This window comes from Felis catus, chromosome F1 (assembly GCF_018350175.1).
Source record: "Felis catus isolate Fca126 chromosome F1, F.catus_Fca126_mat1.0, whole genome shotgun sequence".
Lineage (NCBI taxonomy): Eukaryota > Metazoa > Chordata > Mammalia > Carnivora > Felidae > Felis > Felis catus.
The window spans coordinates 23,064,833-23,083,847 of NC_058384.1; the positions used below are offsets into that span (position 1 = coordinate 23,064,833).

The following is a 19,015-nucleotide window of genomic DNA, read 5'->3' on the forward strand; positions in this document are numbered from 1 at the left end:
TACCAGTGCCTCATTCACATTTGGTGTGGCAACTTTACATTCAACTTCAGACAACCCTCCCTCTACCACACTGCATGAACCCACAAGCTACAACCCTTCCAAGGACCACTTCCACATGCAAACCTCAGCTTTTTTTCAAGGAAAAGAGTCAGATTTTTTTTTTTTATCACATTCATATATTTCTTAACCATGTAACAGGTGTAAAACTGATACGACTTTGATTAGGTTCCTTTTTTTTTTTTCAAATAGCTTTCTTATTAAGTTTTTGAGTGATGTGCCTCAGCCCATTTTTCCCAAGAGCCCTTTTCTTGCTTGATTTTGCACGGCACAAAGGTGATCATTTGGAATGAATATGTTATGCCATAATAGAACTATTAGCAAGCCAACTACTGCTCCATGCCTCAACACGGATAATTTTCAAAAGTCAAAAAATAACAGCAGGGGACGGGGGGCGGGGAGTATGAGACGGAGGGCAACACTAATAGCATTAAGTGAGTTTTTGCTCCTCATGAATTTGTTTGCTGGGGCTCAGGATTGGAGGGATTCACATATACACCTTGAATATTAAAGAATCAGATTTTCTACTCCTTCCCCTTTATTACACATGAATGCAATAAACAAAATTATTTTTTAGAACATATATGGTACTATTACGTACATAAACAGATGAAATTGATCAACGTATATTTACTGATACATACACCCATAAAGATGAGAATTATAAACACAAATCTCTGAGGAGAGGATGAAAGGGAGGATATACACAGAGATGGGTAAAGGTCTGTTTTGTCAACTGAAGGGTAGGCGTGAGTAGTTTTTATACTAGTTATTCTTTGAAACATGGTGTGGGGAAAATAAGGGGCTGCAAGGTCAAAGGGGTCAAAGCTATTTTCATAATAAGAAAAAGACATGATTTGCCTTTTGCATTCTCATTCTTGCAAGAATGTGCAACAGTTTTCCAGTGGTACATGACATTATCATCAAAGCAAACTCCATTCAAAAGCAACTATAAGAACCCATCTGTCTTCAATTAAACCAGATGTTAAGAGACTTGCAAAGTGTAGAACCTCACTCTTTTTGTTTGGGAAAAATTATTTTCATAATTATATGCTCCTATCTTAACATGTAATTAATTAGTTCTTATTTTGAAATGAATGTTTAAAAAATTTTCAATTCTAATTTATAATACAGCAAATATAGATAGAGATGACCTACATAAACAAAACAAAATTTTGTAAAATATAAAGGAGTCCTGAGGCCAAAAAATTTGAGAGCCACATTAAACCTTATACCTGCTTTTATATATGCACGCACACACACACACAGAGCTCTTTTGTATGTATGAACTATTTCATATTAATAAAGGTAAAATAAAATCAGAGTGTAGTAAAGACATAAAGAGAATCCTCTGCCAACACATCAGGTGGAGCCATGTACGGTAAAAGCTGATGACAACAGCGTATCTAAATACAGATGGGACTTACCGATACTCAGTCTGTGAGACACAATCATAAAGTTCCTGGGCAGTGAATTGGACATTTTTATTCACCTGAAAAGAACCAAGATGTAGTTACTTAAAATGCATATGAAGTCAAATGAGCAGAAAGAGCACAATTAGAGTGACCCATATTCTGAGAGAGAATGTCAAGTTTCCAGCGTTTGCATAAAAACAGCAGGAACAATCAGAAGTTTGGTGATCACAATGCTAGGCTAACACCGAACTATGTGTAAAAATACTAGTCCTGTAGTTACAACTTAATCTGTTCAAAGAACCAGAATTGATCTATGGTTCTGGGGTTAGTGGAATTGAGTATTAGAATTAACTATCATTTTGTAGATCAAGTGGAAAGAAAAAAATGTGTTCTCCATGAAACACTAAATTCTACTACTACTGGCTCTTATCAATAGATTCAGGCTTCAGGGTGCCTGGGTGGCTCAGTTGGTTAAGCACCGGACTTCAGCTCAGGTCATGATTTCGCAGTTCACAGGTTCAAGCCCTGCATCAGGCTCTGTGCTGACAACTCAGAGCCTGGAGCCTGCTTCAGATTCTGTTTCTCCCTCTCTCTCTCTCTCTCTCTCTCCCCCTCCCCCAATCTCACTCTGTCTCTCTCTCTATATATCAAGAATAAACATCTTAAAAAAAAATAGATTCAGCCTTCAACTAGCCTAGCATTTTAGAAGATTTCTAATGCACACATTCAATATTTCTTTTCTAAAAAAAAAGCACAAGTTTTTAAAGAAGTTAAAATAATTCTATTTAAAGGACTGAAGCAGATTTGGGGTCACATAAGTAGACTATTTTATTTTAAAGATTTTATTTACTTTTTTTAAGGTTTTTTTTTTTATTTTTGAGAGAGAGAGACAGCATAAGTGGGAGAAGTGCAGGATGGCAGGGGGGACAGAGGATCTGAAGCGGGCTCCATACTATCTCCATGCTATCAGCAGATAGCCCCATGCAGGGCTCAAACTCATGAGCCAGGAGATCACAACCTGAGCCGAAGTCAGATGCTAACTGACTGAGCCACCCAGGCACCACTATTTATTTACTTTTCAAGTAATCTCTACACCTAACGTGGGGCTCGAACCTACAACCCCAGGATCAAGAGTCTCATGCTCTACTGACTGAGCCAGCCAGTTGCCCCAGGTAGACATTTTTTTTAAATTTTTTTAACATTTATTTATTTTTGAGATAGAGAGAGAGTGGTGGGGGGAGCAGAGAGAGAGGGAGACACAGAAGCCGAAGAAGGCTCCAGGCTCTGAGCTGTCAGCACAGAGCCTGACACGGGTCTCGAACTAGTGAACCATGAGATCATGACCTGAGCCGAAGTCGGCCGCTTAACCAACTGAGCCACCAGGGCACCACCCGCCCCCTGCAAGGTAGACTCTTTTAAAAGTAGAGGCAACCATATCTTGTTTATATCCTGAACATTAGAAATAACTCAAGCTGAAAGAAAAAATTATTCAACTCTAACAACACCTGAGTATTATAGTTGACCCTTACTGAAGAGCCTTCACTTTCGTTTAAATACTAAGTTTATAAACTGTTGGGAAAGGTCTATTTAGGAAAAAGTTTGATTTACAGACATTTTCTAAAGAAATGTCTTTTTCACACTATCAAGCTAATATGTTTAAACTAATAATAATTAATAATTAAACTAATAATATATTTAAACTAATATGTTTAAGTTCACAAATATCATAATTCAGATATAATTTACAATACTATAAATACAAAAGTCATTGATCATACAAAGATTAGTCATGACACACTTGGAGCACACAGTCAGTGACTGAATTCTATATTTTTTGAGGCTTACTATTGATTTAGGCTATATTCTACTCATGTGCAGGGAGTCTGGAAATTTCCAGAACCTGGAAATTAATAGAAATTCTTTTTTTTTTTAATGTTTATTTATTTTTGAGAGAGAGAAAGAGACAGAGAGAGACAAGAGCACAAGCAGGAGAGGGGTAGAGAGAAAGGGAGACACAGAATCTGAAGAAGGCTTCAGGCTCTGAGCTGTCAGCACAGAGCCTGATGCAGGACTTGAACCCACGAACTGTGAGATCAGGGCTTGAGCCGAAGTTGGATGTTTAATAGACTGAGCCACCCTGGTGTCTGAGAGATTCTTTTTCTCAGATAACTCAAATAGCACAGTGCCTAAATTTTCAAAAATTGTGAATCGGTGATGGAAAACACAACTCTTTCTATAAAATAGGTAACACCATTGAACACTTACTCTGTGTCTGGTACTGTTTGAGGCACTTCATATATGTTAAATTATTTAGTCTTTACAAGAATATCTATAATTTATCTACTGATGTTATTCCCACTTTACAGATGAAGAAACTAAGGCAAAGAGAACTAAATGACTCTTTTTGAGCACACAGTTAATAAGGGGTAGAACCAACATTTGAACACAGGTAGTTTGATCCCAGTATGTGTTCTTTGTATGTTACATCCAAAAAGTTAAATAAAGAGCAAACCAGAAATAAAAGGGAATATATTTTAAAAAGTTTAACTCTATAAGAGATGTGAGACTTGAATGTCACATTCTTTCACTTAGAACATTAAAAAAAAAATTAAACACACACACACACACACACACACACACACACACACACACACACACACACACACACGCGAAAAGAAAGAACGTTCAGGAACATGGGCAAACAAACTGAAGATCTACAGAATACTTTTCCTGGATCAGCACTGATGGGGAAAGCCTTCAAGTTACGTGACAAACTACACCAGAGTCACACCTCTAAGCTCCACCACCAGGGCCTATGCTGCTGCTACAGAGGAAACGAAATTATAGCTTTCCTTTTCCCTAATCACCGGCTCTCAAACAGAGGTGATGCTTTCTCGCGAGGGGCCGCTGGTGTATGTAAGCTGAGTGAGGTGTACTCACAATGACTCAGATATTGGGATTTAGCAGCTAAGGAGCAGAGATGCTAAATACCCGCCGTGTTCCACACAATGATGAAATGACCTGTCCAAAATGTCAACAGCACCCCTAATGACAAACAATTCTGTGTTGGACAAAGTGTAGGATTATAGAACTCTATGTTTTTACTTCAAGAGTGAAAGAAAAAGTTTAATAGGTCTTTGACAAACTTCTGTGGTATTTAAGAATGTAAAGCAAATGTCAGTTAAATAGAATTCTGTCGCATTTTAGAATTCTACCATGTTTATTTATAGTAAAACTTGCTTATGGTGGAAATACGATAAACATGTCAAAATATTTCTCATACCTCATACTTGACTAGGAAGTTATAGAGGATCTCAACATCTTGAAAATTACTGTTAGGGGCCAAAATCCTAAAAAATAAAATAAAAACAAAGGAATGGGAATGAATGATTAAAAAAATAACACCTTGAACTTTTCCTCAAAATATATCCATACTGTGAGATAATTTATTGTAGGATAAGCTTATTAAAATGTTCACAAACTTTTTGGTTTTTATTTATCCACTAAAAATGATAAAACCATCAGTTTAATTCAACACATCACTTTATTAAAATTTTTTTGCTTATTTATATTGATACTTACATCACCATTTAATCAACAGCCATAAGCATTCTTACATGAAATTTACCTTTTGAGTTATAATAATACATATTTCTCAAAAGGTAGATAGAAATGGAAGGTGCATTTAAACTCCACACCTTCTAAGCAGCAGGTAATGCTTGAAGAGTTCCCACAGAAATGTTCAACCAACCCAAGTGGACAACTGATTAAACTATCAGGCACATAAAAGAAATCCTAATAAAATATTTCTGACTAAAGTCAAATAATACTATTTGAACTATCAGCATAGTATTCTATGAAAAAGCATGAGTAATCAGAGTATGTCCATTGCTGAAAATAATACTGATTCATAAAGTAACAATGGAAAGGAACATAAATAACATAAAAATAAAAGTATGTAAATAACAGAAACATAAAAACAACAGATGAGAACAAGGGAAAAATAAAAATAAAGAAGGAAATGAAAGAACATGTTTCTCCATCTAGCATTAAAGTATCCATTCTTATTTTTTTATACTAAGGATTTTTGAACCCTTTCATGTTGAAGCCTTTTTTTTTCTTCTGAAAAAAAAAAAAAGGAAAACAGTCCTTTCATTATGGTATAGTGATGATGGGCCTTGCCTGCCTGCCTACATTTTCTAGCTGTGTGACCTTGGGGGAGTTGTGACTTCTTCGCCTTCATGTGTTAAATGAGGATGGTAATAGTCCTCACTTCATAGTATTTTTATCAGAATTAAATGAGCTCCTTAAGAAAAAAAGCCTTTATAACAGTGTCTGATAGACAGCCAGCACTATATATATTATCAATTATAATAGTAGCATAACTATTACCATCTAATAGTTTCAGGCCACAGAGTAACTTGATCTAACTAATGAGAAATCAAGCCACCTCAATTAATTCTTAAAATCCAAGTGCCTTTTACTTACAATGTCTGAGGTCCTCACATCCTTGCCAATGCTTGATACCTTCGGACTTCAGAGTTAACTGATCTCAAGAACCTTAATCAGATCTTTACACGATTTGGCTTTTATTAGACTTGTGGGAAAGCTTTCATAAATCATTTTTCAGGGTACAAATTTTTAAAGAGGCTAGCTATACTCTGGAGGAGATACATACAGAATACAAAAATCTGCACAAGAATACTAGTTTCATGGAAAAAAACTTTTCTCCCAACAAGTAATTTTAAAATACAAATAATCTCTGGTTGAGTGTCCTACTCTTGATTTCAGCTCAGGTCATGATCTCATGGTTAGTGAGTTCAAGCCCCATGTCTGCTGTTGGCACAGAGACTGCTTGGGATTCTCTCTCTCTCTCTCTCTCTGTCCCTCCCCCACTTGCACTTGCTCTCTCTTTCTCTCTCTCAAAATAAACAAATTTTAAAATACAAATAATCTTCTAACCAAAAAAAAGGTGGGGAGAGAGAAAGATAGTACGTGAGGGAGAGTCCATAATTTCCTTTAAACAACGAAAACAAAGCAATCTAAATAAACTAATCTTTCAGAAAGGCAACGGAAGAAAATAACATGTCCTACTTTTGTAACCAAATATAAACAAACTATCAGCAATGTGGAATAATTTACATCTATTCATTTTATAGTTCTGGATTATTTCCAATAAAGATGGTAAGAAAATTAGATGAAACAAGATGTTTTTTATTAAAAGCCTTAAAAATTCCAAGCCAGTATCACAGAAGAAAGTACTTTACCAGAGAATAAAATGAACATTTCTTTGTCCTGAAATGCTTCACAGAAAAACTGGTTTTAGGTAAATTAGTCATTTATCTATAGCAACAAGTCCTACCCAAAGTAAGAAATAAAGAAAATAATTACATCATCCTAGTTTTCTAGTTAGCAACAAATTGAAACAATTTTAAACTCTCAACTTGGTTTTATTTTCTTTTCAACAGTTTTACTGAGGTACAGTTTACATACCATAAATTCAATCATTTAACAACTCAATGATTTTTAGTAAGTTTACAGAGCTGTACAACGATCACCACGATCCAATTTCAGAATTTCCTTTACCCCAAACAGTTTCCTACTGCCCACGTGCAGTCACTTTCTGTTCTCGCCTCCAATCCCAGCTCCAGGCAGACACTAATCTACCTTCTGTCCTTACAGTGTGGACTTTTTGGACTACATTGTTTTCTGTTTGTAAGTTCTGTCCCTCTTATCATTACAAAGCACAGCTGTGACTATAAATGATATCACACTATAATTCAGAGTCCAGTGGATGAGTCAAAATCTAGTGGATGACGGCTAAACCCCACAATGTATTTGGTAAGTATAAAAAAGCAAGATGCATACCAAAGATGCCCAAAAGCAGAACAAGAGACCCTTTATTCTCTCATTCAGCAAATATTTGGGATCTACTACGAGCCAAGCTCTGCTCCAGGCTCTTGGATACATCAGCGAACAAAAAGACAAAGACACATGGTAGACCAATGCATCAGAACTCTAAAGGGCTTGTGAAAGAAAAAAGATCCTGACCAAGCACAGGAAGATAATGAAGGAAGAAAAATATCTCATTGTTATGCATTTGACAATCTCTTTCCACTTGTTAATTGCTACTTGTAAACAAACAAGTTTCTAGTGATGAAACACAGGAATTTTAAGTTTCTAAGGAAGAAGTCATTTGCTGCAAATATAAAGATTTGATTATCTCTAAATATCACAAAATTATATTCTAATGAAGAAAGGTATATTGGTATGTCAGCATCATTCACAGATATATTACTTTTATCAGACTAAAACTACACATACCATTCTTTTAAACTAGGATATACATTACAAGACTCATTATAAAATGTACTATTCTTTTTCCCTTTAAAGTTTACTATTCTTAAAGAATGTTTTAAGGTAAACGGAGCCCTAAATGGACAATCTTTATTAAAATACATTCAATTTAGGGTTGAAGTTAGACTTCATTGTGTCCTATGAACTCTGAGTTTATGAGAATGGAATTTGGCCTGATACTAAAAGAACTGCCAACTTTCACTAACTAGAAGTACAGTTTGTTGAAAAAAAAAAAAAAAAAAAAAACTAAATGGAGAAAAATGGTTTATGGACTTTTATGCCTTAGTTAATTCCCCACACAGAAATTCTTCAGAGGTCAGCTTTCTCTATAGCTTTCTCATTTTTTTTTCCTTATATCAATGTGAAAACAAAAGACTCTTATAATGAAAGTCCTAAAATTATCCTCCAGTGGCAACTTTTTAAAATAACAGAATGAAGAAATTAGCCCTTAAAGGAAATGCTTTTTCAGAAAATGGCCATTTTTAATTTATAAAAATGTCCACACTTGTCTTTTCAAGAGAAATTCACAATCATCAATAAGTACTTATCCAATGCATACTATTTTCTCAAATGGATATTTTACTAAAGTAATACTAGCTATGAATAGAAGAGAAAATTAAAAAACATGGTTGCCTATCTTCAAGTTGTTTACAACCTGGAAATTTCACTTTGGAATTCTGGAATCAGAACTGGGGAACAGACATCGGAAACAGGATGCAGTTCTCAGCTCATAGATTATTTATAACCCGTATCTGATCTGAATGCACTTGAGTTTCTTTTAGAATAGCATCAATAACAACATAGTGTCTTCCTGAACACTTAGAGACTGACGCTGTTTTACATATTACATACATCATCTCTAATTCTTTTACAACCACAAATTCAGTTACATGACCTTGATCAAATTATCTGCTTTTCTGCACCCCCACTCCTCACCTGTGAATGAGGAGAAAGTAGTAAATATTATCAGTTTTCAGATATAGAAATCAAGGGTGAGAGTGGTAAAAACTTGCCCAAGATTATACAGAGTGGTGGTAAGCATCTCTCTATTGGTTTGACTCTGGAGCCCATGCTTTTTCCACTAATAAAATGGGTAACCACCACTATCTTCTTGCCCTTAAATGATTTTATAAAATCAAATGAAATAAAGTTTTTAAAAAAATTTTTTTAATGTTTATTTATTTTTGACAGAGAGACAGACAGAGCATGAGCAGGGGAGGGGCAGAGAGAGAGAAAGACACAGAATCCAAAGCAGGCTCCAGGCTCCAAACTGTTAGCACAGAGCCTGACGTGGGGCTTGAACTCACGGACCGCGAGATCATGACCTGAGCCGAAGTCGGATGCTCAACCGACTGAGCCACCCGGGCGCCCCTAAAGTTCTTTTAAAATAGCTAAAGAGGGGTGCCTTGGTGGCTCAGTAGGTTAAGTGTCTGACTCTTGATCTCAGCTCTGGTCTTGATCTCAGGGTTGAGTTCAAGCCCTGCTCTGGGCTCTGCGCTGGGCGTGAAGCCTACTTAAAAAATAATAGTAATAAAATCAAAATAAAACACCTAAAGAATTTTAAATGTAAGCAAAGAAACGCTTTAATTTGCCTTTTACCAAATGCTTCTGGTAAACTGTTTTATGTATGTTCAAACATTTGATCTTTGCAGTTGTTTTGGTTTTCTCAAAGCCACAAAGGAAGTTAGTACCAGAACCAACACTCAACAAAAGTCCTGACACTTAACCACAGAAGCACTTTGAATTTTCTTTTTATCTATAAGCAATTAGCATTAAGTAAGCAACATGTTAATCTCAATTACACAAGTTTCATTTCCATCTTGTCCAATATCAATACATCTCTTTAAAAAAAAAAAAAAAAAGAGGGGCGCGCCTGGGTGGCTCAGTCGGTTAAATGTCCGACTTTGGCTCAGGTCATGATCTCACTTTTCTTGAGTTCGGGCCCCATGTCAGGCTCTGTGCTGACAGCTTGGAGCCTGGAGTCTGCCTCCAATTCTGTGTCTCCCTCTCTCTCTGCCTCTCCCCCGCGGGTGCTCTCTCTCTCAAAAATGAATAAATGTTAAAAAAAAATTTAATTAGTTAATTTAAAAAAAGACTATCCACTCAAATTTTTTAAAAAGACAGAAGTTAAGGGGCGCCTGGGTGGCTCAGTTAGTTGAGCATCCAACTTTGGGTTAGGTCACCATCTCACTTTTTCTGAGTTTGGGCCCTGCATCAGGCTCTGTGCTAACAGCTTTGGATTCTATGTCTCCCTCTCTCTCTGCCCCTCCCCCGCTTGTGCTCTCTCTAAAATATAAACATTAAAAAAAAAAAAAAAGGCAGAAGTTAATAGAATAACCTGACTGAAATTAAAAATCAAACAATGCACTAAAATGGACTAATTTTTAAGTTAGAATTTTGAAAACTGAAACAAAACTCTTCTAATTACGTTAAAAAAATAAAGCAACAGACTCAGGAGCGGGAAAAGAAGTCTAGAATATTCAAGTTTTATATCTAATTCTAGACATTCAAAAGAAGAGAGAGCATGTTCTTAGATATTTATAAATCATAACTTACATACCACAGAACTGAATAAATTATGTTCCCTGCTGGCAAGACAAAGTTTTACATTAATATTTTAAATAGTTTTGAGAGTGAAAAAATTAATAAGTTTATTTAAAAATAATTATATGGCTTATTTCACTTAGCACAATGTCCTCAAGGTTCATCCATGTTTGTAGCAAAATCAGAACATCCTTCCTTTTTAAGACTGAATACTATTCCATTGTATGTATTACACCATAATGCCTATCCATTCATCTCTTGATGGACACTTGGGTTGCTTCCATGTTTTCTCTACTGTGAATAATGCTGCTATGGACATGGGTGTGCATATATGTCTCTGAGACCCTGTTTTCAATACTTTTGTATATATAATTAGAGTAGAGGCTGTCAGAGGCTGGGGGAGGGGGAAATGAGGCTTTTAGAGGCTGGGGGAGGGGGAACACAGTTTTAGTTACAGAGATGGATGGAAGTTATAGAGATGAAAAGTTAGAGAGATGGATGGTGATGATGGCTGTGCATTATGAATATATTTAACACCACATTAACACATTTTTAAGTACACTTAAAAATATACTTATGGTGTGTTTTACCAAAATAAGCAAATCAGATTAAAAAAAAGTAATTACAGAGCGAAAATGTTTGTGGCATTATTTGTAACACTTATTTTACATTCTCTATGGTAAGAACTGACTCAAGGCTTAACTATTATTATGAGCCACTATTACTTCATTATTGGGGATAATGTAATTTATTCAGCATCTAACCAGTGCCAGGAACTGAACAAATGCTGTCTCTAATCTCTGCAATTTAAGAAAGGAACTATCATAAACTCCATTTTCTAGATTAGGAAACAAATACGAAGAGGTTAATGGTGACAGTAAATTGATGGAACTAGGATTCAACTGCTGATCATTCTCTCAAAGCTCTGCTCTTCTCATTTTTTTTTAATGTTTATTTTTGAGAGAGAGAGAGAGAGAGAGAGAGAGAGAGAGAGCATGAGCAGAGGAGTGGCAGAGAGACAGGGAGACACAGAATTTGAAGCAGGCTCCAGGCTCTGAACTGTCAGCACAGAACCCGACAGGGGGCTAGAACTCACGGACTGTGAGATCATGACCTGAGCCAAAGTTGCAGGCTTAACTGACTGAGCCACCCAGACACCCCTCTTCTCATTTTAATATAGTGACATATGTGGACAATACTACCAAACTGGATTTTGCTGATGATTTAAGTTGTATTACTCATAAACTGAGTGAAAACTGACCTCATTGACAATGAGCAAACACTCAACCAGGAAAAAAAAGTCTTAGGTCTTAGAGCACACTCTCCACCCCCACTTTTTGGGTTACTTATTACACACAAAATTAAAATTATATGTTCTCCATACTTAATTTGGTGAAATCAGCTATGCAAGTATGAGATATCTATCAGTACTAAATTTCGAAAGAATACCACATATAATTAGGGATGCCTGGGTGGCTCAGGTGGTTAAGTGTCTGACTTCGACTCAAGTCATAATCTTGTGGTTTGTGAGTTCGAGCCCCGCATCGGGCTCTGTGTTGTCAACTCAGAGCCTGGAGCCTGCTTCGGATTCTGTCTCCTCCTCTCTCTGCCCCTCCCCTGCTCATGCTCTGTCTCTCAATAATAAATAAACATTAAAAAAATTAAAAAAAAAAAGAAAAGAAAGAAAGAATACCATATATAATTAAAACTGGTGAAAAGAAAGCCGCCTGGGTTTGGCTCAGTCGGTTAAGTGTCCGACTTCAGCTCAGGTCATGATCTCGCAGTTTGTGGGTTCCAGCCCCAAATCGGACTCTGTGGTGACAGCTCAGAGCCTGGAGCCTACTTCAGATTCTGTGTCTCCCTCTCTCTCTGCCCCTCCCCTGTTTGTACTCTGTCTCTAAAAAACAAACATTAAAATAATAATAATAAATAAACTTAAAAAAATTTTTAAGAAACTGGTAAAAAGAAAAAAATTAAATGATTTAAACAAATTAGACAAATTATTTTATGTTCCTGTTTTCCCTTCAGAGATAAAGAACTCTGCAAGGTGATTATACTAATTAGATACAAGTATTAAATATAGGAACTTTTAAATAGTCAAAATTAATAATTGAAATTTGATTTACTCTGAATACTGGCGATCTTTTTTTTTCTTCCCCTAAAGTTGGTGGTGGGACAAGAAGAGTTTATAGGTAATTTTAATGACTATGTTTGTAATTTAATCATAAAGGCAATTCTATAGAAGCAAAATATAATTCTGTTAAAGGAACAGACTATATGGTTTACTTATATGCAAGACATATACACATACAATAAAAACACACTGATAAATACTACAGCTTTCTGTTAATTTCATAGAAAGGTTAAAATACTATATATCCATATACTTTTATCTGGGTCATTAACCTGTACCTCCAGTTTATTTTATATATTGGCATTTAAGCATAATAATAAAATGGTTAGGGGCACCTGGGTGGCTCAGTCGGTTGAGCATCTGATTCAATTTCTGCTCAGGCTGTGATCCCAGAGTCATGGGATCAAGCCCCACGTAGGGCTCTGCGCTGAGCATGGGGCTTGCTTAAAATTCTCTTTCTCAATAAATAAATAAATGTTTGTATGTATGTATCTATGTTATGATCTCAGTCTCTCTGGAGTCAGTCTGAAAAGTCAAAGAGTAGGGATTGAAACCCAAGGAAGATGGCTCCAGTGTCCATGTCCCTACCCACTATACAAAATGCCTCTAGATATACGCAACACGTGAGGTGAATACTCATCCTAAAATATGGTTTGCAAATATACAGCTGAAAGAACCTTAAGGATCATCCAATTCTAATCAAAGACCTCAAGATATCTCCTTAGGAAACAGGAATGTAATGAAAGAAACGTAAACAACAACACTGATGTCTGTCTGTCCAGTTGTGCTTCCAGATTTTGAGATAACAATCAGACTGACATAGTTGATGAAGGAAAGTAATAGTCTATATAGAACTTGGAAAAAGGGATTAAAGAAAAAGAATTTCCCTGCATGGGGGAAAGGGTGACCTTACTGAAGGGCAGATTAAGCTCTATTGTAGAAAAGAGACTATTTTAGCTCGAGGCCAACAACGGGGGGGGGGGGGGGGGGGGGGGGAGAGCAAGAAAACTTGGTAATAATCTAGTATGCAATGTAAACATTCCTTTAGGAGTTTATAAATATTTTGGTTGAGTTACTGATTTCAATGTAAATAAATGAGCATACTGATACATCAGCTTACTTTGTTCTAAATTTGATTACAGTTGAGTCTGAGAAGGTTTCACAGTAAACTGATAAAATTCCTAAACTTGCAAATTTGGGTATTGAACTCTCTACACCAGTAACTATGGAATCATGGCATTAAGATCCAGGTAGCCAGGTATTTCCCATTATTTTTGCAACTATTGATTATCACATGTTAACCCTTGTGTGGAGTGGGGATATATTAAAAATCAAAAGACCTCCTGCCCTTAAAGAGCTTACCAGGTATTCTCTCTTTAAAATGGGTAGTATAAACAAGAGAGAATCTTCAGTAACGAATGTTGGTTGTCCTTGAAGAGAACAAGGTAGCTGAGGTAAAAGGGATGGAAAGAACAATTTTCATTTACTATATATCCTTTCTTGCCTTTTGAATTAGTTTTAAGCAACGTGAAGGTACTATATATTTTTATTTTTTTATTTTTATTTTTATTTTTTTTTAATTTTTCAACATTTATTTATTTTTGGGACAGAGAGAGACAGAGCATGAACGGGGGAGGGGCAGAGAGACAGGGAGACACAGAATCGGAAACAGGCTCCAGGTTCTGAGCCATCAGCCCAGAGCCTGACGCGGGGCTCGAACTCACGGGCCGCTAGATCGTGACCTGGCTGAAGTCGGACGCTTAACCGACTGCGCCACCCAGGCGCCCCTATTTTTAAATGATTAAATAAAATTATTTACAATTGGGGAAAAAAAGAATTGATGGACTAGAAAATAAATCTGTGGAAATTATTCAGGATATGGCACAGAGGGATAAAAGAGATGAAAAAACAAAAAACAAAAAAGGAGTTAAGAGACACGGCTCAGAGAATGAGGAGAGGCAGGAATAGAAATTCCAAAATAAGAGAAGAAGGAGAATGGGGGAAAGGCAATGATGGATGAGACAATGAATGAGTATTTCTGGAATCAAAAATGCAAGTCTTCAGATTGAAGAAAGCATACTACATCTCAAGAAAAGTAAATGAAACAAAACCCATACCTAGACATATTGTGATAAAACTGCCAAACAGGTAAGTTACAGAGGACAATCTTGAAAGCATTCAGAGAAAAAAGAAGACAGGTGACCTACTAAGGAAAAACAATATGCTGACAGCTGACTTCCCATTTCCAAGACGATAGTAGATAATGAAATTTTGTCTTTGAAGTGCTCAGGGAAAACATCTCTCAGCCTGGAATCCACACTCAGCTCAGGATCAATCAAGAATGAAGGCAAGGCAACACTTGGAGTCAGAATGAGAGCACTTACCACTAATAGAGCTTTGCTACAAGAATGAGTCAAACATTTGCTTCATCAAATAGAAAGCTGAATCCTCAAAGAGTAGGAGGAATAAAGCAATGAGAAAATGCAAACACCTAATAAATACGACAGGGCTAAAAACAAAAACTATTTTATATAAAAATAATTTGGGGGAGGGTGGTTTAAAACAATGTGAAACTAATGTCAAGAAGTACAGACAAGGAAGATGAGAGGAGGGAGAATATAAGTAGTCTTAAGACCCTTGTTTTACTCAGGATCTGAATAATCCTGATATTTTAAACTTTATAAGTCAAGTATGCATTTATTAGTTTAAGGATAACAATATAAAACAGAAATAAAATGTGCAACTTTCCAATAAGTAGTGGGATAAAAGGAGGATTGGAAAAACTAACAACAGTACACCTGGGTTGATCCAATAAAGGGCAAACGAGGACAAAGGAAAGGATAAATACAAAAGGTAAAGTGAGAGCATACAGCCCCACATATGGCACTTCGGGATGGCCCTCATTGTGGAATCACCAGCAAAGATCTTTAAAGGAATTTCAATAGCTGAACTTGTGTTTTGGGGAACATAGTTTTTGTTTAATAAGAACACAAGCCAAGATTTTAGTTCAGTGATGAGCAAGAAATTTCCCTTCATTTAAAACATCCATTTGTATCGCATTAGGAAAGGTTTTTGTTATTTTAGTTCATTCGTTGTGGGGGTAAATGTCTGTGACCTCAATTAGTTTAGACTTCTGCACTGTATTCTTAAAGTTCCCATAAGAATTATTTAACCTTAGGGGTGGCTGAGTCAGTTAAGCATCCAACTCCTGCTCAGTCATGATCTCGTGGTTCGTGGGTTAGAGCCTCACGTTGGGCTCCTGTCTGACGGTGTGGAGCCTGCTTGGGATTCTCTTTCCCTCTCTCTCTGCCCCTCCCCCATTCGTGCTTTCTCTCTCAAAAATAAACAAACTTAAAAGAATTGTTTAACCTTAAAAATTTCAACATTTACAAATATAGGGCAGTATTTCTGGATTAATAAGCCTGTTCGAAGCTTAAAAGAAAAAAAGGATGGTAAATGTAAGTCCAAATATACCAGTAATCATAGTTATGTAAACAGATTTTACTATCAAAAAACCCAGACTAGCATTATGTCATGTAGAAAACAAAAGAAATAATGACCCAGAATGTTTGGAGATAAAGAGAAAATACTAACAAAAAAGAAAAGAAAAAGCAAGTCTGGCAGGGTTAACACATGACAAAATAAACTTGAAGGGAAAAGTTATTAGCAGTAAAGAAGGCCAATTTGCCAGGCAGATATACCATAACCTCACAATCTAGAAAGCAAATGTTGACAGCATTACAAGAGGAAATTGAAAAGCTCACAACTACAATTGGAAATTTTAACAAAAATCACAGAACTGTTCAGACAAAAATCAGCAACCATACACTAATATGAATATACAATGAACAACTTTGACCTAATGGACATGTAGAGAATCCTGTACCTTAAAAAAAACAGAGTCAGTCAAGTGGCCCCAGTATAAATGATGAGTTCGGTTTTAGACATTTAGAGTAGCAGTGGAAAGCTCACAACTGAACCAAGGAGAGAGGTAATATTGAAATAAGTTCATGAAAGGGTTGGGAGTAGATGAGATCACAAAAGGAGAGCATATACAGAAGGGAAGGTGGTAGTGATAGGATATACCTAGTGGTGAGTCTAGAAAACAAGTTGCAAAAGCTTGGAGTGTATCAAGTTCCTGAAGTAACAACCAAATTTATTCTAGGAGTATTATTCAATATTCACCTTTAACAGGTTTGGCAGGAAAACATGGTTTAAAGAGGAAAACAGTAACAGCATTACTGTAAAACCTTGAGCTGAGATCTCAGAAAGATCTAAGGTGCCTTGAGAAACTTTCACACAAAAGGCCCTTTAAGGGTCCTAAGAATGTGGCTCACAAAATCTGTTGAGCAACAGGACTTCCAAAAAATCTTAAGGGCATTGCCCTGTAGCAGCTTCACAGGGAACCCAAGGTCGGGTTTAAATGCAAGGGTTTATTTTAAAGAAATATGCGGTTGTGATTTTTGTCTAATGGAGTGAACCCCAGTAAGATTCACAGAAAACAATGTTTTGGAGGACTGTCATGGTAGAAGTGCAACTACTTGGGCTAAATGGGATAGAGGTAATACAAAGTGAAAAGAGGTTTTGTACTGCCTACCTTTTATGAACAGGAAGCAGACTGAGAAGGCTCCTCAGTTGCAGCTTACTTTTCTCCTGTTAAAAAAGCTCAGAGGCTAAAGTCAAGAACCCAGAGAAGAGAGTTAAGAGCAGCTGTAAGTAATTCGCAGGCACCAGGACTGAGGCCTCATGAAGTGGTAACACGTGCATAGCTGGAGTTTTGAATTGCCAGGAATCCTGCGTGCCTCTGGTTTCCCACCCCTGCCCCCAACCCCTGTTTGGAATAAGGTATATAGCAGTTATCCAATGCCTCGCTTGACTATTATGTGTTGGGAGATGAGGGGAACTAACTTGTCTCTTTAGTCCACAGTAAAACCAGAGAGGAGTGGTACCCAAGGAGTCACACCCAAGAAGCTTTGCCTCACCACACCTGGACCTGATTTAAATAAGATCCTAGAGGTTGATGGGGGGCGGGAGGGTGGGGAGGGTTGGTGATGGGCATTGAAGAGGGCATCTTTTGGGATGAGCACTGGGTGTTGTATGGAAACCAATTTGACAATAAGTTTCATATATTAAATAAATAAATAAATAAATAAGATCCTAGATTTTAAGCTAATGTCATAATGGGGTAAAACGTGGTGGTCTTGAGGGGAGGGATGAGTGTATGTGGCTAGGGGAAGGCATGTAAACTGTTGTGGCCAGAGGGCAGACTGTGTTAGACTGTATTTTCCAAGATGGCCTCACCACAAGATCTCTCATCTCACATGTTCTTCTTATAATGTAATATTGACATTCCTCCTCCTATCAAAAGATGGAGTCTATGTTCCCTTCCCTGAATCTACAGTCTGTGACTCCGTGGAAAATGACACTATATAATTTCTGAGGCAATGTCATTAAAGGCAAAAGAACTTTCACCTGGCATTTTTGGACACTCTTAGAAACCAGCCTTCAGCCTGTGAGGAAGTTAAGGATACATGGAGATGCTACGTGTTGGTGTTCTAGTCAACACCCAGCATCAGCCAGACTTTGAAATGCCACCAGATGCCATGTGACCGCAACTGCATAAGAGAGCCCAAATGAGAACTGCTCAGCTGCGTCCAGTCAACCCCCAGAACCATTAGAGAATATAAGTGATTGCCAATGTTTCAAGCCAATAAGTTGTGAGGTGATTTGTTATGTAGCAGAGCAGGGCAGGTGAGGTAAGGGAAGTCAACCACCAACTAAACTGCAAAGTATGCAGTTTCTTGTGCACCTAATCTTTTGATTGGCTCACCACAAAGAACTGAACTGCTTTTGCCTTTTTCTTTCTGCTTACTCATATATTCATTAGCTTTTTAGTGAAGATTCCCTCGATAAAGTCCTACTGTATCTTGGTTGGCTCTGTTGGTGGTAGACAGGATAGTGGCAGTAGGAACCAATGACCCTAGAGCCCGGGAAAGACACAGACCTGAGGCAGAGTGTAGAAATCCATAAGGAATAGGTGTCTAAACAATGGTCCTTTCCCATGAGTCATTACATCATAGAAGTGTCTAAGTTGAAGAATTGGCAATAAATTTCTGAACGTGGAATTCTATTTAAAATGAGTTTCAATACAAAGTTGAAAATGCATGGTTGAAAATGAAAAGTATGTTGGTTCAAGTTATAACACAATTATATATCTTCAACTTCTCTGGAAATCTATACATTTACGAAAAAAACTACTGATTAATGGCACTGAAAATAAGTTGTATTTTCTTTGTTTTGCTTTGAGGGCAGATGGGTGCTAGTACATTGGCCCTAAGCTTAAATATGTAAAGCAAGAATAACAATTACAGCTTAACTGAATGGAATACCCTGGACTGTAGAATGCTCTTTTTTTGCACGTGAAATACTTCCTAGGATCACATCCATGTCTCTTATTGTTTGCAACTATTTCCAAGCAATCTGTAGGAACTGCTGACTTTTAAAAAAC

The 19,015-nt window shown here is 36.8% G+C and overlaps 1 protein-coding gene across 6 annotated transcripts in view; it reads right to left on the reverse strand.

Annotated features, from left to right (window-relative positions):
- The window catches only part of SWT1 (SWT1 RNA endoribonuclease homolog), a 104,459-nt gene that overhangs the window by 15,157 nt on the left and 70,287 nt on the right, over positions 1-19,015 (reverse strand). For 4 of the 6 annotated variants that reach the window (XM_019821726.3, XM_019821725.3, XM_011291009.4 and 1 more), the window contains 2 exons: positions 4,756-4,822; positions 1,485-1,549 (listed from right to left, as the gene is read on the reverse strand). In XM_019821726.3, the coding sequence (XP_019677285.2) occupies positions 1,485-1,549; positions 4,756-4,822 (132 nt within the window). The remainder of the gene's footprint in view (positions 1-1,484; positions 1,550-4,755; positions 4,823-19,015) is intronic. The other 2 variants (XR_006591689.1, XR_002739326.2) reach the window with 1 other exon arrangement.